At 58.1% G+C, this 24,035-nt stretch overlaps 2 protein-coding genes and 1 long non-coding RNA gene across 8 annotated transcripts in view; 1 reads left to right on the top strand and 2 right to left on the bottom strand.

The window, feature by feature from the left end:
• The window catches only part of LOC117649850 (retinitis pigmentosa 1-like 1 protein), a 50,956-nt gene extending 48,111 nt beyond the window's left edge, over window positions 1-2,845 (top strand). For all 6 annotated transcript variants that reach the window (XM_034393009.1, XM_034393007.1, XM_034393008.1 and 3 more), the window contains 2 exons: window positions 49-98; window positions 1,449-2,845. In XM_034393009.1, coding sequence (XP_034248900.1) covers window positions 49-98; window positions 1,449-1,544 — 146 coding nt within the window. In that variant the 3' untranslated portion in view covers window positions 1,545-2,845. The remainder of the gene's footprint in view (window positions 1-48; window positions 99-1,448) is intronic.
• Window positions 2,846-4,139: 1,294 nt separating this feature from the next.
• Window positions 4,140-7,624, bottom strand: LOC117649851 (glycoprotein 3-alpha-L-fucosyltransferase A-like). Its single transcript, XM_034393012.1, has 6 exons — window positions 7,572-7,624; window positions 7,353-7,490; window positions 7,003-7,284; window positions 6,678-6,875; window positions 5,538-5,773; window positions 4,140-5,466 (listed from the first exon to the last, which is right to left on the bottom strand). The coding sequence occupies exons 2-6, from the start codon at window positions 7,431-7,433 to the stop codon at window positions 5,052-5,054; spliced, it is 1,212 nt and encodes a 403-aa protein (XP_034248903.1). The 5' UTR covers window positions 7,434-7,490; window positions 7,572-7,624; the 3' UTR covers window positions 4,140-5,051.
• Window positions 7,625-7,712: 88 nt separating this feature from the next.
• Window positions 7,713-19,640, bottom strand: LOC117649852. The gene is made up of 3 exons (XR_004588010.1): window positions 19,253-19,640; window positions 14,604-14,689; window positions 7,713-7,846 (listed from the first exon to the last, which is right to left on the bottom strand). It is a non-coding gene; the product is annotated as an uncharacterized LOC117649852 (long non-coding RNA).
• Window positions 19,641-24,035: the final 4,395 nt, after the last annotated feature.

The raw sequence follows: 24,035 nt of genomic DNA on the forward strand, positions 1-24,035 counted from the left end.
CATTGCTCCTGTTCTACTGACACCTCTGTCGCGATCTCTTGTTGGCAGGCCTGTTGCCGGTGGACCTGTGTCGACACAGCGACCTTCGTGCCATGCTGGTGAGGATGCCTTTTAATTGCAATTCGCTTTTTACTTTCCCGTCCGCGGACCGCGTCCAATCTCGTCGGTATGCGTGGGGCCGTGTGGCACGGGGCCGGCACCGTCGCGTAACCGAATCAAGCATCGGCCACGCGCGCGAGAGCCTCGGCGAGAGCCCATGGACGCACGGTCAGATATGATTTTGGTGCGTCACTGCTCAGTGACTTTGTACAATTTTGGACGATGTCTCATACTATTGTGAAAACTTGCGTTCATATTTGTGCGAAACCCCGTCAACGTAACGTGCCCCCCCCCCTTTTACCAAAATTGTTGCAGGGAACAAAAATGCTTCCATTTTTGTTCTGTTATGTCCTTTTATTTGTCAGCCAGCTTTGACTCTCGAGTCCTCAAGGGAGGCGACATTTAATTTGGGATTTCGTAACGGGGGAGTGAACCAGAACAGCGATAACTAGGTTGGAACGAAAAGGGAGAAAGCTGCTTTCTCCCTGCAGGTGCGCGGGGCTTCGCGGAGCGAGGCGACACGGTTGAACTCCCAGTCCAAAAAAACCATGGGGCATCCCATGGTGGTACATGGGATGCCATGGGCCGATTCTTTCCATGGGAACGATTCCCCGTGATTTTTGGAACAACTTCTCATGGTGTCTAGCGACCCATGGGGAAAGGTACCATGATGCAGTGTGAGTCATGGGTGGCACTTGTTGCCTTGGCAGAGTCTCTTGCAACTACAACATGATGAGCACGTAGAGATTCGTGACTCTTTTGAACTGTCACCCCCTAAACTTTTGACGCTACATCCGATTTTGCAATCATATTTTGTCTGGAGGGCACTGTTGAGATTATATGACCTATAATTGAAAATCAGGCGGAGACTTCAACGCACGAGCAGGACTGCCTTCCCATGGGAAGTCCGAACCCATGGAAAAGTTTGCATCATGGGGAAGGCCCTCCCATGATGATCAGCCTGCACCATGGAAAACAACCTCCATTTTTCATGGCATGCCGCTTGTCCATGGTGCGGAACCGCGGTCTCATGGTATTTCAATGCGCTGTCATGGAATTTGTGTCATGGGATCCCATGCAATCCATGGTTTTTTGGGACTGGGCTTCCAGGCGACGCACCTCCTGCGAGGCACGTGGTATTAAATTCGGCTGTCTCTACCGCCTTGGACGTATGCAGCAAAACCCCCCAAACGTTATGATCCTTCTCCTGGCAGGTCACAGACTCCGAGACTCTGTTAATTAGCACCAGCAGCGCGCGGTCTTATCTAACAAGCCGCCAGAAAGAGGCTGCCTTGTGCGACTCGGGACCGCACCGCTCGTCATTAGTGTAACGCCGTGTATTGTTCCAGGACCCGCGGAACCGACCCTACATGCTGGGCGCTTCCTTGCTGCCCGTCATGCCGGCAGCGCAGATCTTCTTGCCTCCCTGCTTCTCGCAGCGCTAGGCCGACAGGCACTGCACGCAACGCCAGATGCTGCGGTGCTGCGGAACGTGCCAGCTTTGCTTTGCTGTTACTACTTTTCCGAATCGTCTATATTTGATGTTGTTTATCTATGTTAATTTTATTAGGACAAACCTCGCGCGTATGTTTGCAAATCCTGTTAAGTGAGAGAGAAGGCACGATCTATTCTGCGCAGCATTTGTACCATTAATCGATGGTCTTGGGCACATCACAAAACTGAAGAGAACTTGTGGCTACCCTCACAGAATTCATTAGAAGTTCGGAAACCAGAATATTGCATCTCGATGGGTGATGTGCTGCGGAGCGCATCCTTTTCTGTGACAAAATCGTGCCGCTATTAGTTGCATGTTTTGAAATTAAACTTTAATTGGGGAGAAGAACCAAATTGATAGTCACGAATTGCCTTTATTTTTTACCTAAGCGCTAATTGAACCATTTATCTTAGTCGGACAAACTATCGTCAAGTTAAACTTACTGTGTCTCTCTCACATATAGAGTAATTCTTTTGTAAGTGTTTTTCTGTTGCTCTCAATGTATCTCGTGGGAATGGACTTTGTCGCAGAGAGAAGTGTGGCTGTGAGGAAAGAATGAGGGACGGGGAAGCCTGGTCTCGTGTCTGTGAGTTGAGGGACCTCTATCAACGAAAAGAAGGATAAATCATGAATTCACCTTGAATATTCTCTTCTAGACAGTTATGATTATTGATAAATGCCAAGAGGTTACTTTATTTTTTAGACGGAGTTTTATGACGTACTTAATTATGCGTCTAACACAGCCAGAGGAAAGTGAATATGTACGCTGCAAAAGATTGTGTATTTTTTATCTACGTGCATTAGTCATTACCGTAATTTTGGTGTTTTCTGTCATTTATTAAGAGACGTGTACAAATTTAGGCCGAAGTGGTTTGTTTATGCAGTGTTCCGCTGCAATAATAATCCGCATCATGAGGTGTGCTGTGCGCTCAATTCAACAATGTGATGATGGCCTGTTCGTTGTTTAGTATAAGCGGTTGTGATGTTGTACCAATGTATTATGTGTAGACACACTAGTGTTCCTAGTAAGTGTGTGTGTGTGTGTGTGTGTGTGAGAGAGAGAGAGAGAGAGAGAGAGAGAGAGAGAGAGAGAGAGAGAGAGAGAGATGAGCAAGTGTGAAAATGTGTGCGTGTGCACGTCTACTTAATTCTGTACTATTGAATATGTGTTAGTTCGTTCAATCATGTCATTTAATTCTGATTGGAAACAGACGATCAATTAAAATGGTAGAAAAAAAAGAACTCGGAGAACTTTGTGAAATGATTTTTTTTATTCATTCAAATCCACGGCGAGTTTGTTTGCGTCTCGCCATGATGGTCGCTCCCTGATATGCAAACTTAATCCTGCTTTTGTACTTAGCGACAGTGGAAGAACAACATAGCAGCCATGATGCGAGCATTGAGCAGTTATCAATGGGCCTTTGAAGGTAACGGTCGGAACGGTTTGCTGTGTAAAATGGATAAAGTGCGACACATGGAAAATTCATTTACAGACAGAGCGAGGAGCGAACAAGGGAACTAATGTTACATGATCACTTCACAACCATAAAAGTATGCGTAGGTAGTAATACTCATAACAATTAAAACTAATAATAATCTACAGCATATCATAGAGATATAAGGAACAATCATTTCTTTCGGCCTCGTGAGGAAAAAACATCGACGAAAAGAATTGTAGCTCAGAGGACTGGAAACTTTTGAGGATCTCCTCAGGTTTAATTTATTTGGCAGTGATATTACACACTTCGTACTGTGGTTAGCAAGGTAACGCGCGGTGTCCGAAAACAGTGTTTCCGAAGCGGGCACACACTGCAAAGGGCTCACGCTTGGCCCCATCCGCCCCATTCGGCAATTTTGTATTCTGTTTCAGCGTTTCAAACTATCACGCACGCGTTACTTGCACTGTGTCAGCAGTTCCACTGGATCCATGTTTCGACACGGTTTATTTTTTGTTCCTTGAAAATACTGTCGAGAGATAGCATTTGATAAACTAATAATACCCTGTTTGATGCCAACCTCCTCCGTACGGTGTTGCTAAAGGACTCTTTCAAAACAACTCAGCTCTTACTCGACTCGATCGTGAACATTACATTTTAACCACCATGAATGTCCACCAAATCTGTGAATGTCAGCGAGCAAGTCAGACATACGACTTTTAAAACCAGAGTCGCTTTTGATGTCAACCCCTAGAGAACCGCGGGAGGTGGAGAGGTGTCGAACACCGGCCACGTGTTAAGTTTCCCGCAAAATAAATAAATACTAATCTCTTTTAAAAAATATCTGCTTAGATTACAGATGATGAACAAGGAATCTAGATAATTCTAAGCAGGATAAGTAATTGTGCCTTGAGACGAAACAGCGCTTTTCCTTCCCATTGTTTAATAAATAAAAATTTAAGTTAACTTTTACGTTATGCCAACAGTTTGATATACCGACGGAAGCAAAGAACGCCTATATTTAAAAGCCTTCGACGATTGAAGTCAACTTACTCCTTAGCTTACATCAGCTTCGACATGTCACATCACAAACAAACATTGCACAAGCCTTAGAAATGGAATATTTTTAATATGAACTTTATATGAACATTTAGAGTTGATGATTATATACAAATGTGGCGAGAAAAGAAGACACGCGTTTAACATGACATTGAATATTACTACACGAACAGCAACGTTTACAACGCTCCGTCCACCTTTAGAAAATTGTTACCTAACAACACTGTCTACAATTAATTTATGTAATTAGGAAGTTAAAAACTCGAGGACTTGGCTTTAAAGGCAAGCTGTGCGTCAGCCTTGACTTGAAACTTCCCCTTCAGGGTTTGGATTTCGCAAAATTGACTGTCACACTACAACGATAGCACCTTGCGCTGAACACACATGGCAACGCGAATTTTAAACTTTGTCGTCTCTTCATCTAAAAATTTACAATTAGGGTTATTGTGCCCAGCTACTTAACTGTACATTTTGGTTATTCTTGGTAGTGTCTTTTTAACGTTTAAATTCTTTTCTTTGTTTTGTTTGTAGTTTCAATATCACATAATTGCTTTCATCACAGTAATTGTGCTCTTTTCCTGGTAACACACTCTCAGTCGTTGCGCGCACAATCACCTTCGCCGCGGTTTGTCGGACTGCCCGGGACGTTTTCGGGCCCGGCTCGGAGGGGGACCTCATGGCCAAGACCGCCACCGAGCATCACAAGCCTCCTGCTGCTGCACTCAAATGTCTCTCCAAGAAATTTGACTCCATTTGTAATTGTAGAAAGACTTTTGTGCAAACATATTGGAAACGAATGTTTTCCTTCATCTTTCCCTTCATATCTTACAAGAGAGTCAGGAACAAATTTAGTTCGCACTATGTTCGCACGATTTCTTTCAAGATTCCCTGCTAGACGTTTGGAGCGCGCTGTGCCGTCCCGCGCCGTGGCTGGCGCCGGCCGAGGGTTGGGTCAGTCTCTCTCAGTCCTTGCTCCTCTCCCCGCGGTCCTGCCGGAGGTCCTGCCGGTCCAGCCGGCCCTGGCGGTCGTCGTCGGGCGGCAGGATGAACTTGTGCTTGCCCTGCTTGCGCCACGAGGTGGCCGTGCACACGCCGGGGCCGCGCCACCACGCGTTCACGTCGCGGTACGACTTGGGCCGGAAGTCGTCGTGCAGCAGCGCGCACAGGCGGCAGAAGAAGTGCGTGTTGATGAACTGGCCCGTGCCCTTCCAGCGGAAGTAGCTGTTGTACAGGTCGTCGTCCTGGTCCAGCTTGTGCAGGTAGGCCGCCAGCGCCTTGGGCGACTCGAAGTCGTCCACGTGGATGTAGGAGTGGTGCGGCGCCGAGCGCGCGTAGTCCTCGGGCTGCGCGCCCATGGCGATGGGGATGATGTTCCGCCTGCGCAACATCGACATCGGTTAGCATGATCGCGGTCGTCGCCTACGCCCTCGTCAGCAGCCCCAACTCACCCCAGGCCGTTGACGAAGAACTTCTCCGTGATGTAGTCCTTGCAGTTGGAGTTCTCGAAGGCTAGGTAGAACTTGTAGTGCTGGTCCAGCAGCGCGAAGCACCGCTCGGGCTCGTTGCGCAGGCACTTGAGCTGGCCGCACGCGCCGTAGATGTCCACCTGGATGTGCTTGGAGAGCTCCATGGCGAACTGCAGGCGGCCGTTGCGGGCCGCGCAGTTGGACACGAACCACGCCACCTGCGGACAGGGCGCAGCGCATTCAGTCGGGGATACCCCTTGCCGGCCGCGCCACTGCAGAGGGGTAGGCCCGCCGCACCAGGGCGCGGGGTATCTCCGGCGCGGGGGTGGCAATGCCGGCAATGCCCGCGGCGGTGCGCGCCACGGCTCCGCGGCTGGCAGAGCTGGCAGAGCTGGCAGACAACAAGAAGGCCTCTAGGGCCCGCGTGCCGCGTGCTCGCCAGGCCGCGCCATGCGGTCGGCGGCAGACTGATGCCTGATGCGGTCGGCCGTGGTCGGCCGGCAGACTGGTTCCGAGAACCTTTTCCATAGCTCTGTCTCTCTCGCCCCTACACAAAACGCTCCATGAGTGCGAGAGCGCCAGAGCGACGAAAGCGGTTTTCGGAATCAGTCCGCAGGGGTCGCAGTGCGCCCTTCTTGCGGTCCTTGCTCATTCCCTGTACGCACGCACGCGAACCAAAGGCTGCGGAAGGGGTAGGGGCCGCGCCGCGAGCACGAGACTAGCCCTTGCTGGTCCACCGGACACAGGAGCCAAGCGTATCCCCCCCGAGCCTTCCCCGTGACGTACAGTGCGCTGCCGTACCCTTGGGCCTTGACTTGAAATAGCCTCGCTGGGAGCACCCATTTTGAACCGGTGGGTGTTCCGAGACCGCGGCTCCCCAGCCTCGTAGCTCTCGGCCGTGCCGAAGCCACCCGCACCGCAAGCGACGCTCGGGTGCGACCCCCGAGGCGTGCCCCCCCCCCCCTTTCCTCCCCTCGGGACCTGCGGTATCGTTAAACTGTCAGCCCGCGCGGCGCGTTAATGCCCCGTCATCGAACATGTCAGTCGAGTGCTCCCTAGCGCCTCGACGTCGGTCGCCGCAATATTCATGACAAGCATCGCGGACACGGTGGACGTACGCACCTTCCTGGTCTTGTTGGCGGCGTAGTTGGGCATCTCGCTGAGCGGGCGCTGTTTGACGCGCGGGTCGTAGTACGCCCAGCGCTCGTACGGCGCCACCAGGTCGCTGTCGCGCCGGTACGTGGCGGTCCAGTTGAACACGTCGTTGTACTTGATATGCTGCGTGTGGTACGGGCACTCCAGGAAGTACAGGATCCAGATCTGAGACACGCGAAGGCACACCGTGTAAGCCGACACGCCAGTGGCGTGACGGGTGATGCGTGGTGGCGGATTCGAACCGCAAACATTTGGCTGCGGCGGCGAGGCCGCTGCTGCGCTGCCCACTCACCTGCCGCGGCGGCCGGGGGGCGTCGGGGTGGCGGAAGTAGTCCTTGTACAGGATGGCGTCGGCCGTGCCCGCCTCGTCCTGCCGGTCCGTGAGCGTGCACGTGTCCACGGGGCACTGCTCACGCTCGAACACGGCCCGGCCGGGCGCCAGCCCGCCCCACGACGCCCACCCGTTGTACAGCAGGATCTTCTTGAGCTTGGGCTCGCCGGCGGGCGCGCCGCCCTCCGGCTCCGGCGGCACGAACATGAGCTGGTTCAGCACGCGGTCGCCGCCGACCTCCTCCTGGAAAGGCCAAAGGGTCAAGGACTCTGTCGGTACGGGTCAGCGTGGACCTGCAGGACTCGACGCACCTCCGGCCAGAGGCGGGACACGCGGCGCCCGGTGCGCGGGTCCTTGAGCACGGGCGTGGGCCTGCGCTTGCCGTCCGTCATGTACCAGGGCAGCCGCTCCGGGTGCACTGGGAACGGCACCGGCCGCACCGACGCGCCCTGGGGAGAAAGCAACGAAAAGCTCGTTGAAAGTTGAGGAACGGTGTTTGACCGCGGCGCCGCGGCGACCAAACCACTTACCGGACCGTCGGGCGGCCACAGATTGGGCGCCGGGTGCGCCGTGGTGGACACGCCGTCAGCCACCGCGCCGCTGGCGGCGTTGGCGGCGTTGGCGGCGGCCGGGGCCAGGCCGGCGGCGAGCCGGGGCCCGGGGGCGGCCAGCCCCGCCCCGCCCAGCGGGCCGCCGCCCCAGCGCGGCTTGAGGTGCATGTTGAGCATCACGAGCAGCACCACGCTGGACACCAGCACCAGCCACAGGAAGTGGCGGCGCGGCGAGAACCGGGGCAGCATCGCTCCTGTGGGTGACAAAGGGACGGTTCGGTTAGGCTGTCTCCCTCACACTCCAGGGGCGCGCGGACGGGTGCGTGAGAGACAGACGGAAGCCACGCTCGGAATGAGTCTTCTGCGCGCTACTGACTTCGCATCGTCTTGACGCTGGCGTCGTCGCCTTGGTTCATTATGCACGGCGAACGCGAGGAGTGGGGAGTGAAATTTAAAAATTTACCGCTGTAAGTGCCATTTGTGCGGGGGGAGGGGCGGCCCCGGCGGGGTGGCGAGTGGACGCCCGGGACGGGAGGGGTGGGGGAGGGGTGGGGGAGGGGTGGGGAGGGGTAGGGGTAGGGGTGGGTAGCGCTGATCCAATAAGTGGATGAGTGGTGGCTGCCCTGTGCACCTGCCTCCACACCTGTCTCTCTCCCACACTGCCCGGGCCGCCCTAGCCCGCCCCGCCCCGGCCCTTCTCGGCTTCCTGCCTCAGGCAATCGAGCTCGAGTTTGTCGTGGCATGTAAGCGCATTGGCGGCGGGCCGGGCGGGCCGGGCCGGCGGCGGCCCCTTTCACCGCCGGGCGCCGCTGTCTCTCTCGCACTCTCGGGGCGTGCCGTGTGGGTGCGAGAGAGACCGCGAACGACACTGTGTGGAATCGGTCTGGCGGGCAGACGCGGCCGACAAAGGGAGAGAAATTCATCTCGCTGGCGATGGTGGCGGAGGCGTGGCGGAGGCGTGGCGGAGGCGGGACGCGATTGGATCTCCGCCGCGCCAGCAGGGCCAGCAGGGCCATTCGTCGCTCCGCCTCTCTCGCACCGCCGCGGGGCCGCGGGGCGCTCCGTGAGAGCGAGAAAGACGGGGCTCTGCGGCGGGGGAACGCGCGCATATTCCGGCCGGGATGGAGTCCGCCTCCGTCGGCCAGCTCTCCCTTTATGTGGCGGTGAAAAGAAGAAACCCCCGCGCCGTGCGCGACGCCGTGCTCGACGCCGTGCTTTCCGTGCTTTCCCCGCTTTCCCGCGGCAATGGGGAAAAGGAAAGAAACCGTTTTGGCAACCGCCAAACACCTTGGTCGCTTTTTCCTGCGCGTTCCGCAACGGAGAGGGGAAAGTTCCCGGAAACTAAATTCTGTTTCGTTGCGGCACTGATTTTGCGGCAGAATTTGTTTTCTCTGACAATGTAGTGTTCTTTGGGAGGCCTAGTTTGTAAGGTTTTGAGGGAGTGGATAGGAAAGTGACCGAAACTAGCACAACGGCGCCTGTTTTTTTGCAGGGTACGGTAGCTCAGCATCCAGCGTGCCCTCCCCCCCGGCCCCACGGCCGCCCTGCGTGCGGCCCGGCCAGGCCCCGCCCTGCTCTGCCCCGCATCCTCATGCACCCCGTGTGCCTCATCACAAGCCTCCGGTGTGCCGGGCCGCTCCTGGTCCTTCGTGGCACGGAGGCTGATTGGATTTCGGAGAGCACGCCCCGCCCCGCCCCGGCGGCCGGCCCGCAAGGCTCCCACGTGCTCCGTGCGGCCTACCCTGCGCTCGGCAGGCGCTCCAGCTTCGCTCCAGCTTGGCTCCAGAGCGCTCCAGCTCGCACACGTCGCACCACGGCTGGGCCAGGCTGGGCCCTGGACCGCCCTAATTTGGGACTGGGGCGGCGGCGGCCCTCTCGCTGCGCCGCCTTGTGCCGCCGTGCGCCCGAGGCGGCGAGCTGGTGGCGCTGGAGAAAAAGAGTCTGTGATGTCGTTTTGAGGGAGCATTCATTTCCCTGCGGGCGGGCTGGCTGGCTGGCTGGCTGGCTGGCTGCTCCGGCTGGCTGCCCCGGTCGGCCAGCCGAGCGGGGCCGCAGGCACACTCCACCGAGCAACATCATACAGGCTGAGGAGTTGGCACCCCGCCCGGCCGTATCCCGCGGGACCGCGGGGGGAGGGGGAGGGGTTGGTGTTGCAGGGAGGGCGTGACTCGGGGGAGGGGGGGGGACAAAGGCGGTGGCCGCACCAAGAGCAATGTACAGAAGGGGTGAAGGGGATAAAAAGGAGCCGACGCGAATGTTGACTTTCGAGAGAAGAAGGGCAGTCGCTGTCCGCGGCGCCGCCGCCTCGTTCTCTGGACGACGCTCGCGCCCCCCACCCCTTCCCCCACCCCGAAGCCGCGGCGGCCACCACTCCACGAGGAGGAGGTACTCGGGAAAACTGTTGGCGGCAAAAGTTGAAGGCCGGACGGAGCGAGTGGCCGCCGTGGCCGCGCTGCCGCGAGGGTGGGGCGGGGCTAGAGTAGCCTAGAGGGCCGCGCGGAGACGCAGAGACCGCGCAGCGCGCGACCAGCCTCGCTGCGTCTAGTGCCATCTAGTGCCATCGTGACATCGTCCTCGGGGGCGGGGGCTGCCTGTTCGCAAACCACGTGACGTTTCCCACCCCCTTTCCCTCTCCCTCCGCCTGAATCGGCGGCGGTGATTCGCCCCGCGCTTGCGCGTACCCGCTTAGGCAGACGCACCCATTCAGATTCATATTCATCGCTATGGTGCGTTGCTCCGCAAACATTCACATCCGGCGCGGCGGTGCTGGCGGCGCGTCCTTTGGGGGTGTTGCCCGAGTAGTCAGCTGAGATATTGATTCCCCCTCCCCTCCTTCCCCTCTCTCTCCTCCCCCGCAGCCCCGACCTCTCTCAAACAATTAACGGCCCAAGAGGGCCGCCCCGCCCGGCCCTGCCGCGCGACTTGGCGCCACGACCCTTGCACTGTTAAAAAAATTCTGAAAATTCAGACAACTTTTTTCAGACTTGACGTTATGAAACACCAATTAAGACCTTTTTATGAAATTTCATAACTTTTGTCTGAGATTCAGACAGGGCAGTCTGAGACCGTGCTTGGTCTGAATATTTGTACCCAGTCTGAAATTTCATAATGAGGGAAGTCATAAAATTAAGATTAGGCTGACTAATACAAAACCAGATATACAAAATCAAACGTCGCGCATCAAAGCATTATGATATTGGCAGTTGTTATGTTGAGGGAGCTTGTGAATGCAAACTGTGGACCAATCACTTCTCAAATGGTTTGGTCCACTTGCTTGCAGCCGCCTGGAGTTACGTTTCAGGGACCTGCCGCTAGGTGGCGCCTGGAGCGCCGCGGCAGATCGCCACTTTGTATTTCCGATTAATGTCATTAAAGTAAATAATTTTTGCAAACAGCATCATCTGTTGCTTTAGTAATTATCAGCTCTAGCCTTTAGCAATAAGTTTGAAACAAAATATTACTCTGAAGTCGATAAAACCGCATTTCAATGTTGGCTCTCGCTGGCGTCTGCGTTCGGTCATTAGGTTGGGTGCCCGCATGATCCTCCGTGATGTTGTGGCACACATGGGAGATTCTATATGTGATCTCACCCTCGAACGACGAGGGCCTCAGTCTTACTGCGGACCATCTCGTCTGATATTTTTTAAGTAGCGATGGTGTCCATCGTGCGCGGAATCCCGGCGCGCTTTGAAGTTTGCTCTGTCTCTCACAGGAGAAAAATCGTTATCCGTCCAGTAGGTCCGCCCTAACAAGCGTCTAGACCACCACAATAGGCTGCCCTTTCCGCACGATTGCTGCAGGATGAATTCACACAGTATGTTCTAAAATTTTGGACAAAAAGTATGAATTTTCAGCTACAAAGCAGTGGGAATTTTAAGACTTGGCCATGTCTGAATTTTAAGACTTCATTTTCAGACCAAGACGAGTCTGAAAATTAATAACGAGTTTATGTAAAAGTACTTCACTCAAATTAGTCTGAAAATTCAGAAATTTTTTTTAACAGTGTGCGCCAAATTGCGCCTCGCGAACCGCAATGAATGAACCGGCAACATGAATATGAATCTGCGTCGCTGCGTCCGCCGCGGGTCGGCCCCAGTGCGGCGGCACTAGCAAAGCATTGCAAATCATTTCAAGGAATTGCAGAGCGTGAAGCTGCATGCATGGGGAACCGTCTTGGGCCGTGGATATGCTGGAACTTCTGGGAATGGAGTAGTGTTTCGGATCGGACCGATCGGAGGGGCTTGGGGCATACCAAAGTCAAGCATGTCTGTTAATCATTTTCGTGATCAGAATGACATTAAAAGTTCCTCCAGATCCCCTCTGTTTTCACGTCGTTTCTTCCTTTTTTCGTCGGGGGCGTGCATGTGAGTGCAGTGTGTCTCCTCCAGGGGAGTGGCGTTGGCCCTTCCCGACAGGCGGGCGGACGGAGAAGAAGCAGAGATAGAGAAAGCAAATCGCTCACTTCCTCTGCGCGCGTCGGGGCGTGGCGGGGCGCGGCGCGGCGCGGGGCGGCGAAAACTTTTGTTTCCGGGGGCACTGTAAATTACTCGAGCGAGGCGCAACGGGCGCTAGTCGCAGCGCTAGGCGCAGCCAGCGCAACCTGGAGGCGCGCTCTGAAAGCGCCGAGAGGGTGGAATAACGTTCGCGTCATTTTGTTCGGGCGGCGCGCTGCGTTGCACAGTGGAGCGAAACGCCAAAAAATGCGACATCGTGCGACATAGAATCATTTTCCGATCTGTCAGCTTTTTTCACGGCATATGGTCATTTCATGATGATATCTAGTTAAAGAAATGATTTCCTAGTATTGGCTAGGCTTGTAGAGCTAAAAATCGCGAAAAACATGAAAATTTTGTACCAAAATTTGCCATTTTTTATACGTTTTTTGCCCGTAAAACTGACATTTTTCCGATTCTGCAATTTTTCTCAACAGATTCTGAAAGCTAAGGACAAGGCCTACAACTTTTGTTATGGTCGCAACGCTGTAGCGAGGTCGGCCATTCGACTTTTTTGGCCTCAAAGGTTTTTCCTTTAATAAAATTTTCCCTTTGGGAAAATTTTTTCCTATTTTGACAAATTTAGGTATTTTTTTTGCCCCTGCAGTCCGCTTTACATCCCAACCATTTTTAATTCATCCAATCGAGTTTATAAGAACCGAAAATAGATGTTACGAGGCAACACAGACCTCAAGGGCACAAAAAAACCTAAATTTGTCAAAATAGGAATAAATTTCCCATGAAGTTTATTAAAGGAAAAACCTTTGAGGCTAAAAAAAGTCGAATGGCCGACCTCGCTACAGCGTTGCGACCATAACAAAAGTTGTAGGCCTTGTCCTTAGCTTTCAGAATCTATTGAGAAAAGTTGCAGAATCGAAAAAATGTGAGTGTAACGGACAAAAAACGTGTAAAAAATGGCAGATTTTGGTACAAAATTTTCATGTTTTTCGCGATTTTTAGCTCTACAAGCCTAGCCAATACTAGAAAATCATTTCTTTTACTAGATAACATCATGAAATGACCATATGCCGTGAAAAAAGCTGACAGATCGGAAAATGATTCTATGTCGCACGATGTCGCATTTTTTGGCGTTTCGCTCCACTGTGCGTTGCCGCGTGCCAGTCGGTGATTCCCGATTCATTTCCCTTCCCTTTCTCGGCGCGCCCCGCGTCGCCCCGCGTCGCCCCGCGTCGCTGTCGAAAGTTGAGTCACGTCCGCGACAGCCTGGTGGATGTCTCGCGAGCGGTCCGCCGGAGAAGGCGCAGGCGGCGGCGAGGCGAAGTTCACTGCGTTTCATCCCGACAGCCGCTCAGACCACGTATCACGCATTTCAGATTCAAAGAAATGAAGGGGTTCCCAGTCAAATTACCCCGGCACACTGAAAAACCAAACGTGGTCTAGACCGCACCAACTGGTGTGGTCAAATGGATGCCATTTTGACCGCATCAGTTGGTGTGGTCTAGACCACGTTTGGGGCGTTTGGTGTGGTCTAGACCACGTTTGGCCACGTTTGGTGTGGTCTAGACCACACCAAACGCCCCAAACGTGATCTAGACCACACCAACTGATGCGGTCAAAATGGCATCCATTTGACCACACCAATGATGCGGTCTAGACCACGTTTGGTTTTTCAGTGCAGCCGGCAGTGCCAGCACACTGCGATTCCGAGAGTCGCTTTCGTCGCTCTGTCTCTCCGTCACGGTGCGCCCCATGAGTGCGAGAGAGACAGGGCGACGGAGAGGACTCTCGGAAGCAGTCCACAGTGGGGAGACGCGCCGTCGCTGTCGTTCCCTCCTCCGCCTAGTCGTCCTGCAGGCCGATTCGGGACGTCGCTCGTCTCTCTCGCACCCCGTCGCGGGCAGCGCGGGCCGCCCCGTGAGTGCGAGAGAGACAGAGCGCCGGAAACGCTGCTGTTCTAGTTGTTCGGATTCGGCCCGCCACGACATTCAGCACGCCAGCGCCGCCAGCGGGCGCAGTGAGTGACACTGACATTTGGGCTCGGCTCGTGTTTTAGTCTGGTTGTAGTGCTATCGCCCCGCTGCAGATACCCGGCCTGTTCTCCGTTAGCAGCGACTTGTTCGAGGCGAGGCGCATTCCGGTGGAACGCTCTGTCGCGAGGATCCCTCGTGACTGATACCCCAGCGACACGCGGCGTGGAAAGCGCCTGTTTGTCGGCAGGACTAACGCGGCACCCACAGCGGCAAGGTCGGAGCGCGGTGTGGTGGGCTTTCGGTCACAGAAAGAGTCTCGCGTTTTAATGGGTGCCCGATCCGGGCGGGCAGATTGCGCCAGCGGCTCGGAGCATGCTCACAGTGGGGTACACCGTCGGGAAACTGTGTCGGTGTTTTGCAGTGCACCAGGCTGGGCGGCGCGAAGCGCGAAGCGCGAAGTGCGGTGACACTGCCATGATTGACTGCCTCCGGAGAAGGAGAAAGATGATGGCCCCGCCCCTGCCGACAGCACCACCCCACTGCCAAAACAGCCGACGGGAAGGCTCCCTTCATTCGGTTGTTGTTACCTGTCCTGAGAGTAGGCTGCGCTGCGGGCGGTCAGACTGCGCCGGCCGCCGGGAAAACTTCATAACGGACTCGCCTTCCCTCCTGCCTGCCGACACAGAGAAACAGAGAGAGAAGGTTTAGAAACCACCACCGCAGCGTTCGAGTGTAAATAAAATGGATTTGCCGCTGGCGCGCGGGCCGCGGTGCTGCACTTAGCAGGCCGCGCACTGCATGTCGCTGGCCGCGCTTTGGTACAGCACCCACAGTGTGTCCCACGGCGTGTCCTACGGTGTGTCGCACACGCAAAGGGCCGCTATCGGGGCGCACATCGACGGGGCCGTGATCGCCGCGGTCGCCGCGCACGCCAACGGCGCCCGTGACACTGCCGCGATCAAGGACGACGGCCTTCACGATCGGCAGCGCGGCGAGGCGTCGGAACGTCGGGGTGCCAACAAAACAGACTCAGCCGTCAAGACAAGGCTCCCTCCGCCGGCAGGCCGATGCCGAAACGGTCGCTCTGTCTCTCTCGCACCGCTACGGCACGTCCCACAAGTGCGAGAGAGACGGCGGCCGTTTCCGAAGCAGCCTGTGCAGAGGACACCATCAGGGCTATTAGGGCGGCACGGGTTTTTATCTCGAGTTCCGGATCTGTCTCATCTCATCCCCTCTCGGGCAACTTTCCGCGCGGTGGCGTTGGGTCTGATGGGATTCACGCCGCCCCCCCTCCTCTTTTGCCTCCCTGTGGCCGCCACTGGTCAGACTCCGCCGGCCCACTCTAGGAGCAGTGTGACAGGGTTGCGCATCAACCCCCGGGGCGCTGGCCACAGCACTGCAAAATGCTCGGCCTGCTTGGCCTGCTTGGCCTGCTTGGCCTGCTTGGCCTGCTTGGCCTGCTTGGCCGCCTCCCAGTGCAGCGCCCCGACCGCACAGCAGCGCACCGCCATGCGAACCTTTGCAGCTGCCTGGCTGTGCTGGCTGCCTCTGAGCCCTTTTGCCACACAACAGGCCCCATACACGCACTTCCACACGCGCAGGGTCCGTGAAAGGGCTGACATGCAGGTATACGGCCCGGAGTCCGATACGCAGTACGCAGCGCGCCCCCATCCCTTTGCCGGGGCCACGCCCCGCCCCCGCATAGCGTCTGCCCCGAGCGGCGAGTCTTGCTGGAGTCCTGCCAGAGTCCTGTCCGACCACAGTCCTGTCCTCACATTGTCTTACGCTGACAGAGACCTGTCCTCGCAGACTCTTCTGCTGACAGAGTCCTGGCAGAGTCCTGCTGATACGTTGGAGTCCTGCTGGAGACCACGGTGGAGTCCTCCTGGAGAAACGCTGCAGCCCTGGAGTCCTTTGCCTCTGCAGCAAGCTCTGCCTGTCGGCTCGGGTTTCGCGTTTCGCACTCTCCGCGTCGCAGCCACTTTTCTCGAGGCAGAGGCAGGCGGCGCCGGGCGGCGCTGTCAACGCGGTGTGGGGCACACAGCCTCGGCCGCCTCGGCCCCGGCGAGCCGTGGGCCCCGGAGATGCCGGGAGACAGCCCGCAACTTCTTCTCTTCATCTCGGCTGAGGCGTGACTCGGTGACTTGCAAAGCAGGCCTCTTTCCGAGGGGGCAAAAACTCGGGATTTTCGTGTACACATGATTCGGAAAACGCAATGATTGCGCATGGTTTTAATTGATTTCATGGCTGATTCTGCCTTCTTTCGCGACGCAGCAGGGTGATGTCGAGCGTGAATGTGTGTGATTGTGTACGGAAAGAAATGATTTCGGACTGATTTTGCCTGGTTTCGTGTGATTCTGCCTGATTTCGGTCGATTTTAGTGATTTTGGTTGATTTCGGATTGCTTGATTTCGCGTGATTCTCAATGATTCGCGTGTGATTTCGGGGGCCGTGTACACATGATTGCGCGAGTTTTTGCCCCCTCGCCTCTTTCCCTCGGGCCGCGCTCGCCGCACTCACCACGCACACTCTGAATTCCTCGGTGCGATTTTTGCACGTGGTCTCGCGTTGCTTTGGGTCCAGTCCGCGCACGGAGTAGTGGTCGTCTGGTCCATTGTGCGGTGCGGTCCCATGCGGTCGCGCAGTGTGCGCACCGGCAGACTGTGCTGGACTCGCTCCACTCTCCCAATGCGTTCCGGATCGCCTCGCCTCGCCTCCACTAGTGTATATCTCCGAAGTTGCCGCGCCTTGCGCGCGTTTACCCGCCTCCAGTGGGCTTTCCATTTATGAGGCTCGCTCGAGGCCCCCGCCCGCGTGTGTGCCCTCCCGTCTCTCTCGCACTCGTGGGGCGCGCCGCGGGGGACTGGGGGTGCGAGAGAGAGGGAAGCTCTGCTCGGAGGAAGGCGGCGCAAAGCCCGGCATGATCCCGCCGCCCGGCCGTCCATCTCCGCCTGGCGTAGCCTGGCGCCCGTGCCGGCCGCCCTGGCGAGCTGGCAGCCACGATGCGCCGCCAACTGCCTTGCCACCCTGTCCGAGCTGGCAGCCACGATGCGCCGCCAACTGCCTTGCCACCCTGTCCGAGCTGGCAGCCACGATGCGCCGATGCGCCGCAAAGCGTCCTGGCCTCGGCGGCCGTCTTTCACAACAGATAAATAAAACATAAAATGCCATTTTCCGCATCGCCCTCCACGTGACAGCGCCGAGGATGTTCTCTTTTTCCCCTCGGTTTGTTTCGCTCTTTTATTTTGTGCCCCTCCCCGCCGCTCCCCCTCCCCCTTCTCGCCTCCCCCGAGTGCCGTCTGCGAGCCTGCGAATGGCGTGGGGTCCGGCGGACTCGTGTTTTGAGTTAATAATGCGGGATGGAGCGGCAATACGGAACGAAAGAGAGCACCAACGGGCGGGGCGGGGCCGGGCGGGGCGGGGCGGGTGGGCAAATACGGCACGTCGTTGATTGATTCCGTCCAAACGAGAGGAATTAGCTGAGAGGAACATTCCGTCGACGGCAGAGACACGCTTCATTTGTTTCAATAATTTTCGTTCTTCTTTACATAATTTCCAAATCATTTTAACACAATAAAATTAACAGAAATAAAATCAACATGATAAAGAAAATTTCAGCGGAGGGTTGGGGGACTGATGACTCTTCGCTCTCAGCCAAACGCCATACGCTCCAGGTGACGAACTCTGCTGCGCGCTGCTTGGTTCGTTAGTTTCGAGAAACAGCTTGCTGCGCAGAGTAGAGAGACCAGAACCAGAGGCCACGGGAGGATGGTCAGCCGGTGGAAAATGAAGTCACTTGTTTTGCTCCCTTGTCAATACGACCCAACCGCACGCACACGCACACGCGCCCCAACAAAGTCATAGAAACCTACCCCCCCCCTTTTCTCTCTCACACACACACACACACACACAAACACACACACACACACACACACACACACGGACAGACACATGCAAACACAAACGGCGGCGTCAAAGTGGATGCGGCAAACAGCCTGGCGTGATGATTATCGCATCATCCCCCCGTTGTCCGAGAGAACGGAGCGTGGTCGGCGACGACCAGATGACGACGGTCACTGGGTGGAAGTGCTGGAAATAAACAAAACGCCGGAAAAGAAAAAGTCCGCGCGCACAGTGGACGCGTTTCACCGCGCGCACTTTCCGCGTCGCTCTGTCTCGCTCGCACTGCGCAGAACAACCCGGAGGTGCGAGTGAGAGGGACAGAGCGAGGACATCCGCGGGGTGAAATTGTTCGGCAGAGTGAGAGGAGGCACACGGGTGGTGGCGAAGCGATCGCGATCTCGGAATGGAATTTGTTCAGCGGGAACGAACACACAACAGCCAAAAGCGCGCAGTAGCGTCCTGGTGGTCCTGGCGGCGTATGGCAATGAAACAATTTGGACGGCCGCACGCACTTCTGTTTTCCCAACCAGATTGTATTTGTCTGCCCAATCCGAATGAAGGGTACAGTGCGGAGCGCGGCGTGTGTGTGTGAGTGTGTGTGTGAGTGAGTGTGTGTGACCGCAAGGAAGGGGGCGGCCTGCAATATACTGCCGCCAGTAGCGGGAAGGGCGGGTGCGTAACGATCAAAGTAGAGTGCACTTTCCAACATTAGGCAAACAGAGAGACGAGGTTGACAGACAGTCAGACAGTCAGACGGACGGACAAAATAAAAAACTGACAGGCACACACAGAGAATACCATCATCTCCCTCCCTCTCTCAACCCGGCCGGCCCGACTCCGATTCCGAAAAGCCGTTATCTCTGTCTCTCTCACAATCACTACGGGCCTCTCCGTGAGTGCGACAGAGACAGAGAGATGAATCGACTCCTCCTTAAGACAGCTAGCTCCGCCTCGCCTCTGCTGCCTTGGCTTGGTCTCCTCGGCTTTGGCTCCGCATCCCCAGAGCGTGGAGCCCCCTGACGGCGGGCCTGCCCGCAAGACACGGCGGTGCGGCGGGCCGGCCTGCCGTCACGGCGCTAGAACCCCTCTGTCCTCTCAGTCCTCGGAGCAGCAGCCGGCCTGCCGCTGGCCCAGGACCAGGACCAAAACCAGATCCAGGCCCAGGAGCCCAACTGCAGGTCTCATCTCGCTGGGAGTTGGCCTCGAAGTTTGCCTCGCAAGTCATCCGAGTTCAGCCCGGCCCTGGGCCGGGCCGGTACCACGCACGCTGTGCCACGCTGCCGGCGTGGCTCAAGTCAGAGTTGGCGCCTCGGAGCTTATGTCTCGAGCTTACCGCGGCAGAGCGAGGCCCGAGCGAAGCGCTCACTCCGGACGCCAAGTTGGCTGTTCACCACGACGCGGCTCTGCAGGACGTTAAACCGCGCGGCGCCGCGAAGCAGCTGCCTGCTGCGGACAAGCACCGCCCGCTCGATCGTGGCCGCCTAGAAAACCGCCGCGACGGTGCATGGCGTCCACGTAGAGGTCGCGGAAGGGCCGGCCCGGTGCTCGGCGTCGACGTGGAGGTCGCGGAAGGGCCGGCCCGGTGCTCGGCGTCGACGTGGAGGTCGCGGAAGGGCCGTCCCGGTGCTCGGCGTCGACGTGGAGGTCGCGGAAGGGCCGGCCCGGTGCTCGGCGTCGACGTGGAGGTCGCGGAAGGGCCGGCCCGGTGCTCGGCGTCGACGTGGAGGTCGCGGAAGGGCCGGCCCGGTGCTCGGCGCCGACTGCCACTCGCTATCGCACCAACTGAGCGCCAGGGGCGTTGCAGGGCCCGGCATGCTCTCTGTCACGGCGGCCGTGGCGTGGCGCGGTGTAGTGCGGCGTGGCGTGGTGCGGCGCGGCGTGCCGTGACGCGTCGCAGGACCCAGGGAGGCCGAGGAGGCCGCCGTGTCAGAGATAGCTCGGCTCGCACCCCGCGAAGGCGCGGCCTGTCGATGCCCGTCTGGGCTAGGCCGGTCTCGGCTGCCCGTCGGGCTAGTCAGCCAGGCAGTCTTTGGCCTACATTGAGCGGCGGCCCGATAAGTGTGTTGCCGGTTCGATTTTTCCCGCGGGTACTTGCCTGCGGGCCAAGTGAGGCTGCCAAACGGGAAGGTTGTTTTGCTCTTGGCAATGTTTTCTCTGTTTACAAGGATCCAAGACAAATCGCCCCAGATACTACCTCGCCGCGGTTCAACTTTGGCCCAGTCCGTTTCAGCCCGGTCTCCACCCTGGTCCGAAGGCATTGTAGAAACTACAACTACAAATTTTTCTTCGTTGTTACGAAGCAGATCCTATTGAAGATCCTTAGGAAGCGATTTCTGCGTCTCCATCACCATCGATGGGCCGACGATAAAAAATGGTGCGCGTTGTATCCGCGGCATCGGATTGTTATTTATTTGTGCCTGGCTTTGTCCTTATCTCGAGCCTTATCTTCTGCACGCTCTGCCGCTCTGCCGCTCTGGCGCGGATGATTCTGATTCCGCAGGAACCATGCAGGAAGCGCACCGAAACGAGGAGATGCACGCCACGCCACGCCACGCCACGCCGGGGCGGGGCGGCCCAGAGTCGAGGTGCGAAGCATGGAACATGTTCCTCCGACAAAGTTCCTCTTTCCTCTTTTCTGGCAATCCATTATCCTGGCATGCGGGTCGCGCTGTCAGAACTTCTTGCTTCGAGAAACACCACAAAGGGAGCGCCTCCCGCGCTTCGAGAGGGCCGGCCGGCCGGCCAGCCAGGCAGCAGCCAGCCAGCACAGCGGCCCCACCTCGGTCCAGACCAGAACAACGCCGCGGGCCGGGCCGGGGCCGGGGGTGGAAACGTACCCCACGGCTGCCCCGATCAGAAGGGCCGAACCGAACCGTCTCTCCAAAACGAAATGACGGGCCCACCCCGCCCTGCCGCCCTGCCCTCCCTCCCTGCCCTGCCCCTACAAGACGACGCGGTGGAGGGTGGAGGAAGCCCCGTCGGAGCCAGGCAAAGACAGGGCACAGTAAAACTCGGCCCTGGAGCCTCCAGCAGCGTGCGCGGTAGTACCGTGAGGGTTTAGTTTCCGATCGGTTCGGGAAATTCCAGCGACATATTAATTTGTTTTACTGTGGACCCCAGTCCGGCGGCAAGGACACCCCGATGAAATGGTGTGGATTTGTGCTCGTAACGTGGTTTCAGATCGGAAATTCCGGCCTATGATCGATTTCGCGGCTCGTTTCACTCTAGGAGTTTCTGAAGTCCTGAAAGCGGGCGCATTCGCTACAAGCTTTCGGGTTCCACTTCACCAGCCGTCTCTCTCACACTCGTGGGGCGAGAGTGACAGAGCAACACAAACGACTCTCGGAATCAGACTTCTGGTAAGGCGCCCTGCAAAAACGTGAAGGTACAGGGCGCGTTCGGTGCGGCCAAGTCCGGTTTGTTTTTTGGACCGTGGCGGCCTGGCCGCGTGGCTCCAAAACACGGGCGTGGCGGCGCGGGGTGGGGGCGGGGCGCGGCGTGGGCGGCGGGGCGGCGGGGCGGCGGGGTGGCAGGGCGGCCAAGGAGAGAGGTTAGGTTCGAGAGCCACTTGCAGCGGGTCGCCCCCAGTCGCCCCCTCGCCCTCACGCTCCGATTTCCCTCCACCCAAACACGACACTGCTTTTGTCTCGTTAAGCTCGGCGCTCCGGCCGCTGAGAGGCGGAGGCGGGGGAGGTCCGCTGGGGGTCGCGCCGACGGGGTTGTTGATGTCGCCGAGCACGTACCTGCCTGCCGCCGTGCCCCGTCCAGCGGGACGTCCTAGGTGGCGTCCTGCGTGGTGTCCGGGCGGAGCGGTGGGGCTGCCTCGCGCGGCGGCATGGGTGCAGCTCGACGAGGCCGCGACGCTGGAGCAACGCGGCGCACCGCGACGCACCGCGACGCACCGCGCACGCTGGGAGACGCTGGCACCCCGCTGGCGTGCTGCGTGGTGGCGCCGCGACGCGGAGTCGCGACGAGCGAGCCTGGGTCCTGGTGCCCTGCGCGCTGCGCGGCTGCCTGGCCTCACTCCGCCGTCGCACCAGCACCGGCTGAGCCGAGGCGGCGGGGCGTGGGGCGTGCCGTGGTGCGGTGCCGTGGTGCGGTGCCGTACAGCGAGGGGTGGCGGCTGGCGGGGCGCGGCGCGTGGCGGGGCCTCTGGGGCTGCAATCGCGAGAGCTGGCCGCCGCTGCCACTGCCACCGCTGCCACTGCCGCCGCCGAACTCCAGCCAACGGGCGGAGCAGGCGGGCGGGCCGGAGGGAAAATCTATACCAGCCCGGCCAGCCCCCGCCACCCCCACACCACCGCGGCCCCCAGCCCCGCCACCCCAGGCCCGCGGCCAGCCCGGACCACCCCGCCGCCGGAGCCGCGACCACGGCCCCCCGGAGCCGCCGAGCCGCCCCTCTCCGCCGCGACAGTCACTTGTCGATCGATGCGCCGGAGTGGTGGTAACGCCCCGCACCGCCAGGGGGCGCTTCGCCTCGCAGCGACGCCGCGACCAGCGCGCCGAGACCCGCGACCCGCCGCGACAACCTGTAGCGCAGCGTCTCGGCGCTCGGCCGCCGCCGCGCCGGGCAGAGCGACCGCCGTGAGGGTAGGCAACCCATTCGACGCGGACGCCGACGGGCTTTGACTTGATCGGAGCAGTTCGAGTCCGGCGATCGACTCCCACCACTTCTTTACATTTTCCCCATAGAACCCAGCGGCCTAGATTGTAGAACCGTCACCCGTCGCCCTGATCGGGCGATCGATTCCCCGTAACACCGAGTATTAATTTGTCTATGGCTTTTCCAGTGCGGTTCAACTCGGCCACTTGATTTATGCTCCGCTTTCCAACTACTTCGCCATGCTTTCTGTGGTGGCCAAGAGGAGGCATCGGAACACGACCCTCGGGTTGCGCGATCGAATGCTCACACAGCTTTTCATATTTTGACTGGCTACCTCTCTGCGGCTTGAATCCGCTGCCCCGCCCGAACTACGGAACGGTCTATGGTGGCCGAGTGTGGAGAGACGTGTGTGCTCGTTACTCGGATTGGGGGATCGAATCCCAGCACTCACACATTTTTACTGGCTGAACCATTTGTGGTTCAAACCTGTGGCTTCAAGCACTCCGTTTCACCGGCCGATAGCCATGAGCCGTGGCGGCCGAGAGCGGAGCATCGGCGAGTCCCACCAGCAGGGTTCGGGGTTCGACACCCGACCGGTGGCGAATGTTTTTCTCAAGCTTGCATTCGCACAAAGGCGGTTCAAGTATACAAAATCGGCTGCCTTCATAGCCCAGTGATTCCGCTGCTGGGCAGGGTGACGCAGACTCCTGACTACATGGCCCCTGAGTGGGAAGGGGGCCGGGAACGAAACCCGACTACTGGGAAAGGTGGCAGCCTGGCCTACTATGAGAGGACTCCTCCACATCACAGATGACGTGACCAATGACGGGGCCACTGCGGTTTAACTCTGAGGTTGCTCCTGTGATGAGATGGGGCAACCACTGGCTCACCAAGCCAGCGGGGAAGAGGGCCGGTTCGCCGGGGTGCCCTCTTTCGCTGAAATTTTCTTTATCATGATGCTATTTGATTTTCCTTCACACTCGGCCTTCTAGCGCTATTTGTCCTTTTGGCCTGTTTCGCTCTTTTGGCGCGCTCCACCTTGGCCGGCGTGGCCACGGTCCGCCGCACCGCGTCTGCGCCGTGGCGCCGAGGAACCATACGGCCGTATCAAGAGACGCTCCGCCCCGCCGCGGAAACAGCAAGACTCCTGGCTTCCGGTCCAGCGGCCCTTCCGGTGGGCGCCTGCAGGGCCCTGCGCCGCCCTGCGCCGCCCTGCGCCCTGCGCGGCACGGCACGGCACGGCGTGGCCCTCGGCCGTCCCCCGGCCGTCCCTTCCGGCAACGCGACTGCGTCACCGCGAGTAGTGTAACTGCGACACCGCGGGCAGCGCGACGGAACTGGCGCATCAGCTCGACGAGGAGGTTGCAACCGGCGCCATCGCCCCTTATCTATTTCCACGTCTTCTGAACTGCGTGCTGCGCCATGCAGTGCAGGTCCTGCAGGACGACGCCGGTGACCGTGGCCGCACCAAATGGAGCGAGAGGCTGTCCAGTGGGCCATCCGGCCAGCCAGC

This window comes from Thrips palmi, unplaced genomic scaffold (genome assembly GCF_012932325.1).
Source record: "Thrips palmi isolate BJ-2018 unplaced genomic scaffold, TpBJ-2018v1 HiC_scaffold_4, whole genome shotgun sequence".
Taxonomy (NCBI): Eukaryota; Metazoa; Arthropoda; class Insecta; order Thysanoptera; family Thripidae; genus Thrips; species Thrips palmi.

Coding starts and splice junctions, on each gene's coding strand:
- LOC117649851 (XM_034393012.1), bottom strand. CDS start 7,433: ATGACGGACGGCAAGCGCAGGCCCACGCCCGTGCTCAAGGACCCGCGC. Junction 7,285..7,352: donor TGTCCCGCCTCTGGCCGGAG/GTGCGTCGAGTC, acceptor TGGCCTTTCCAG/GAGGAGGTCGGCGGCGACCG. Junction 5,467..5,537: donor TTCTTCGTCAACGGCCTGGG/GTGAGTTGGGGC, acceptor GATGTTGCGCAG/GCGGAACATCATCCCCATCG.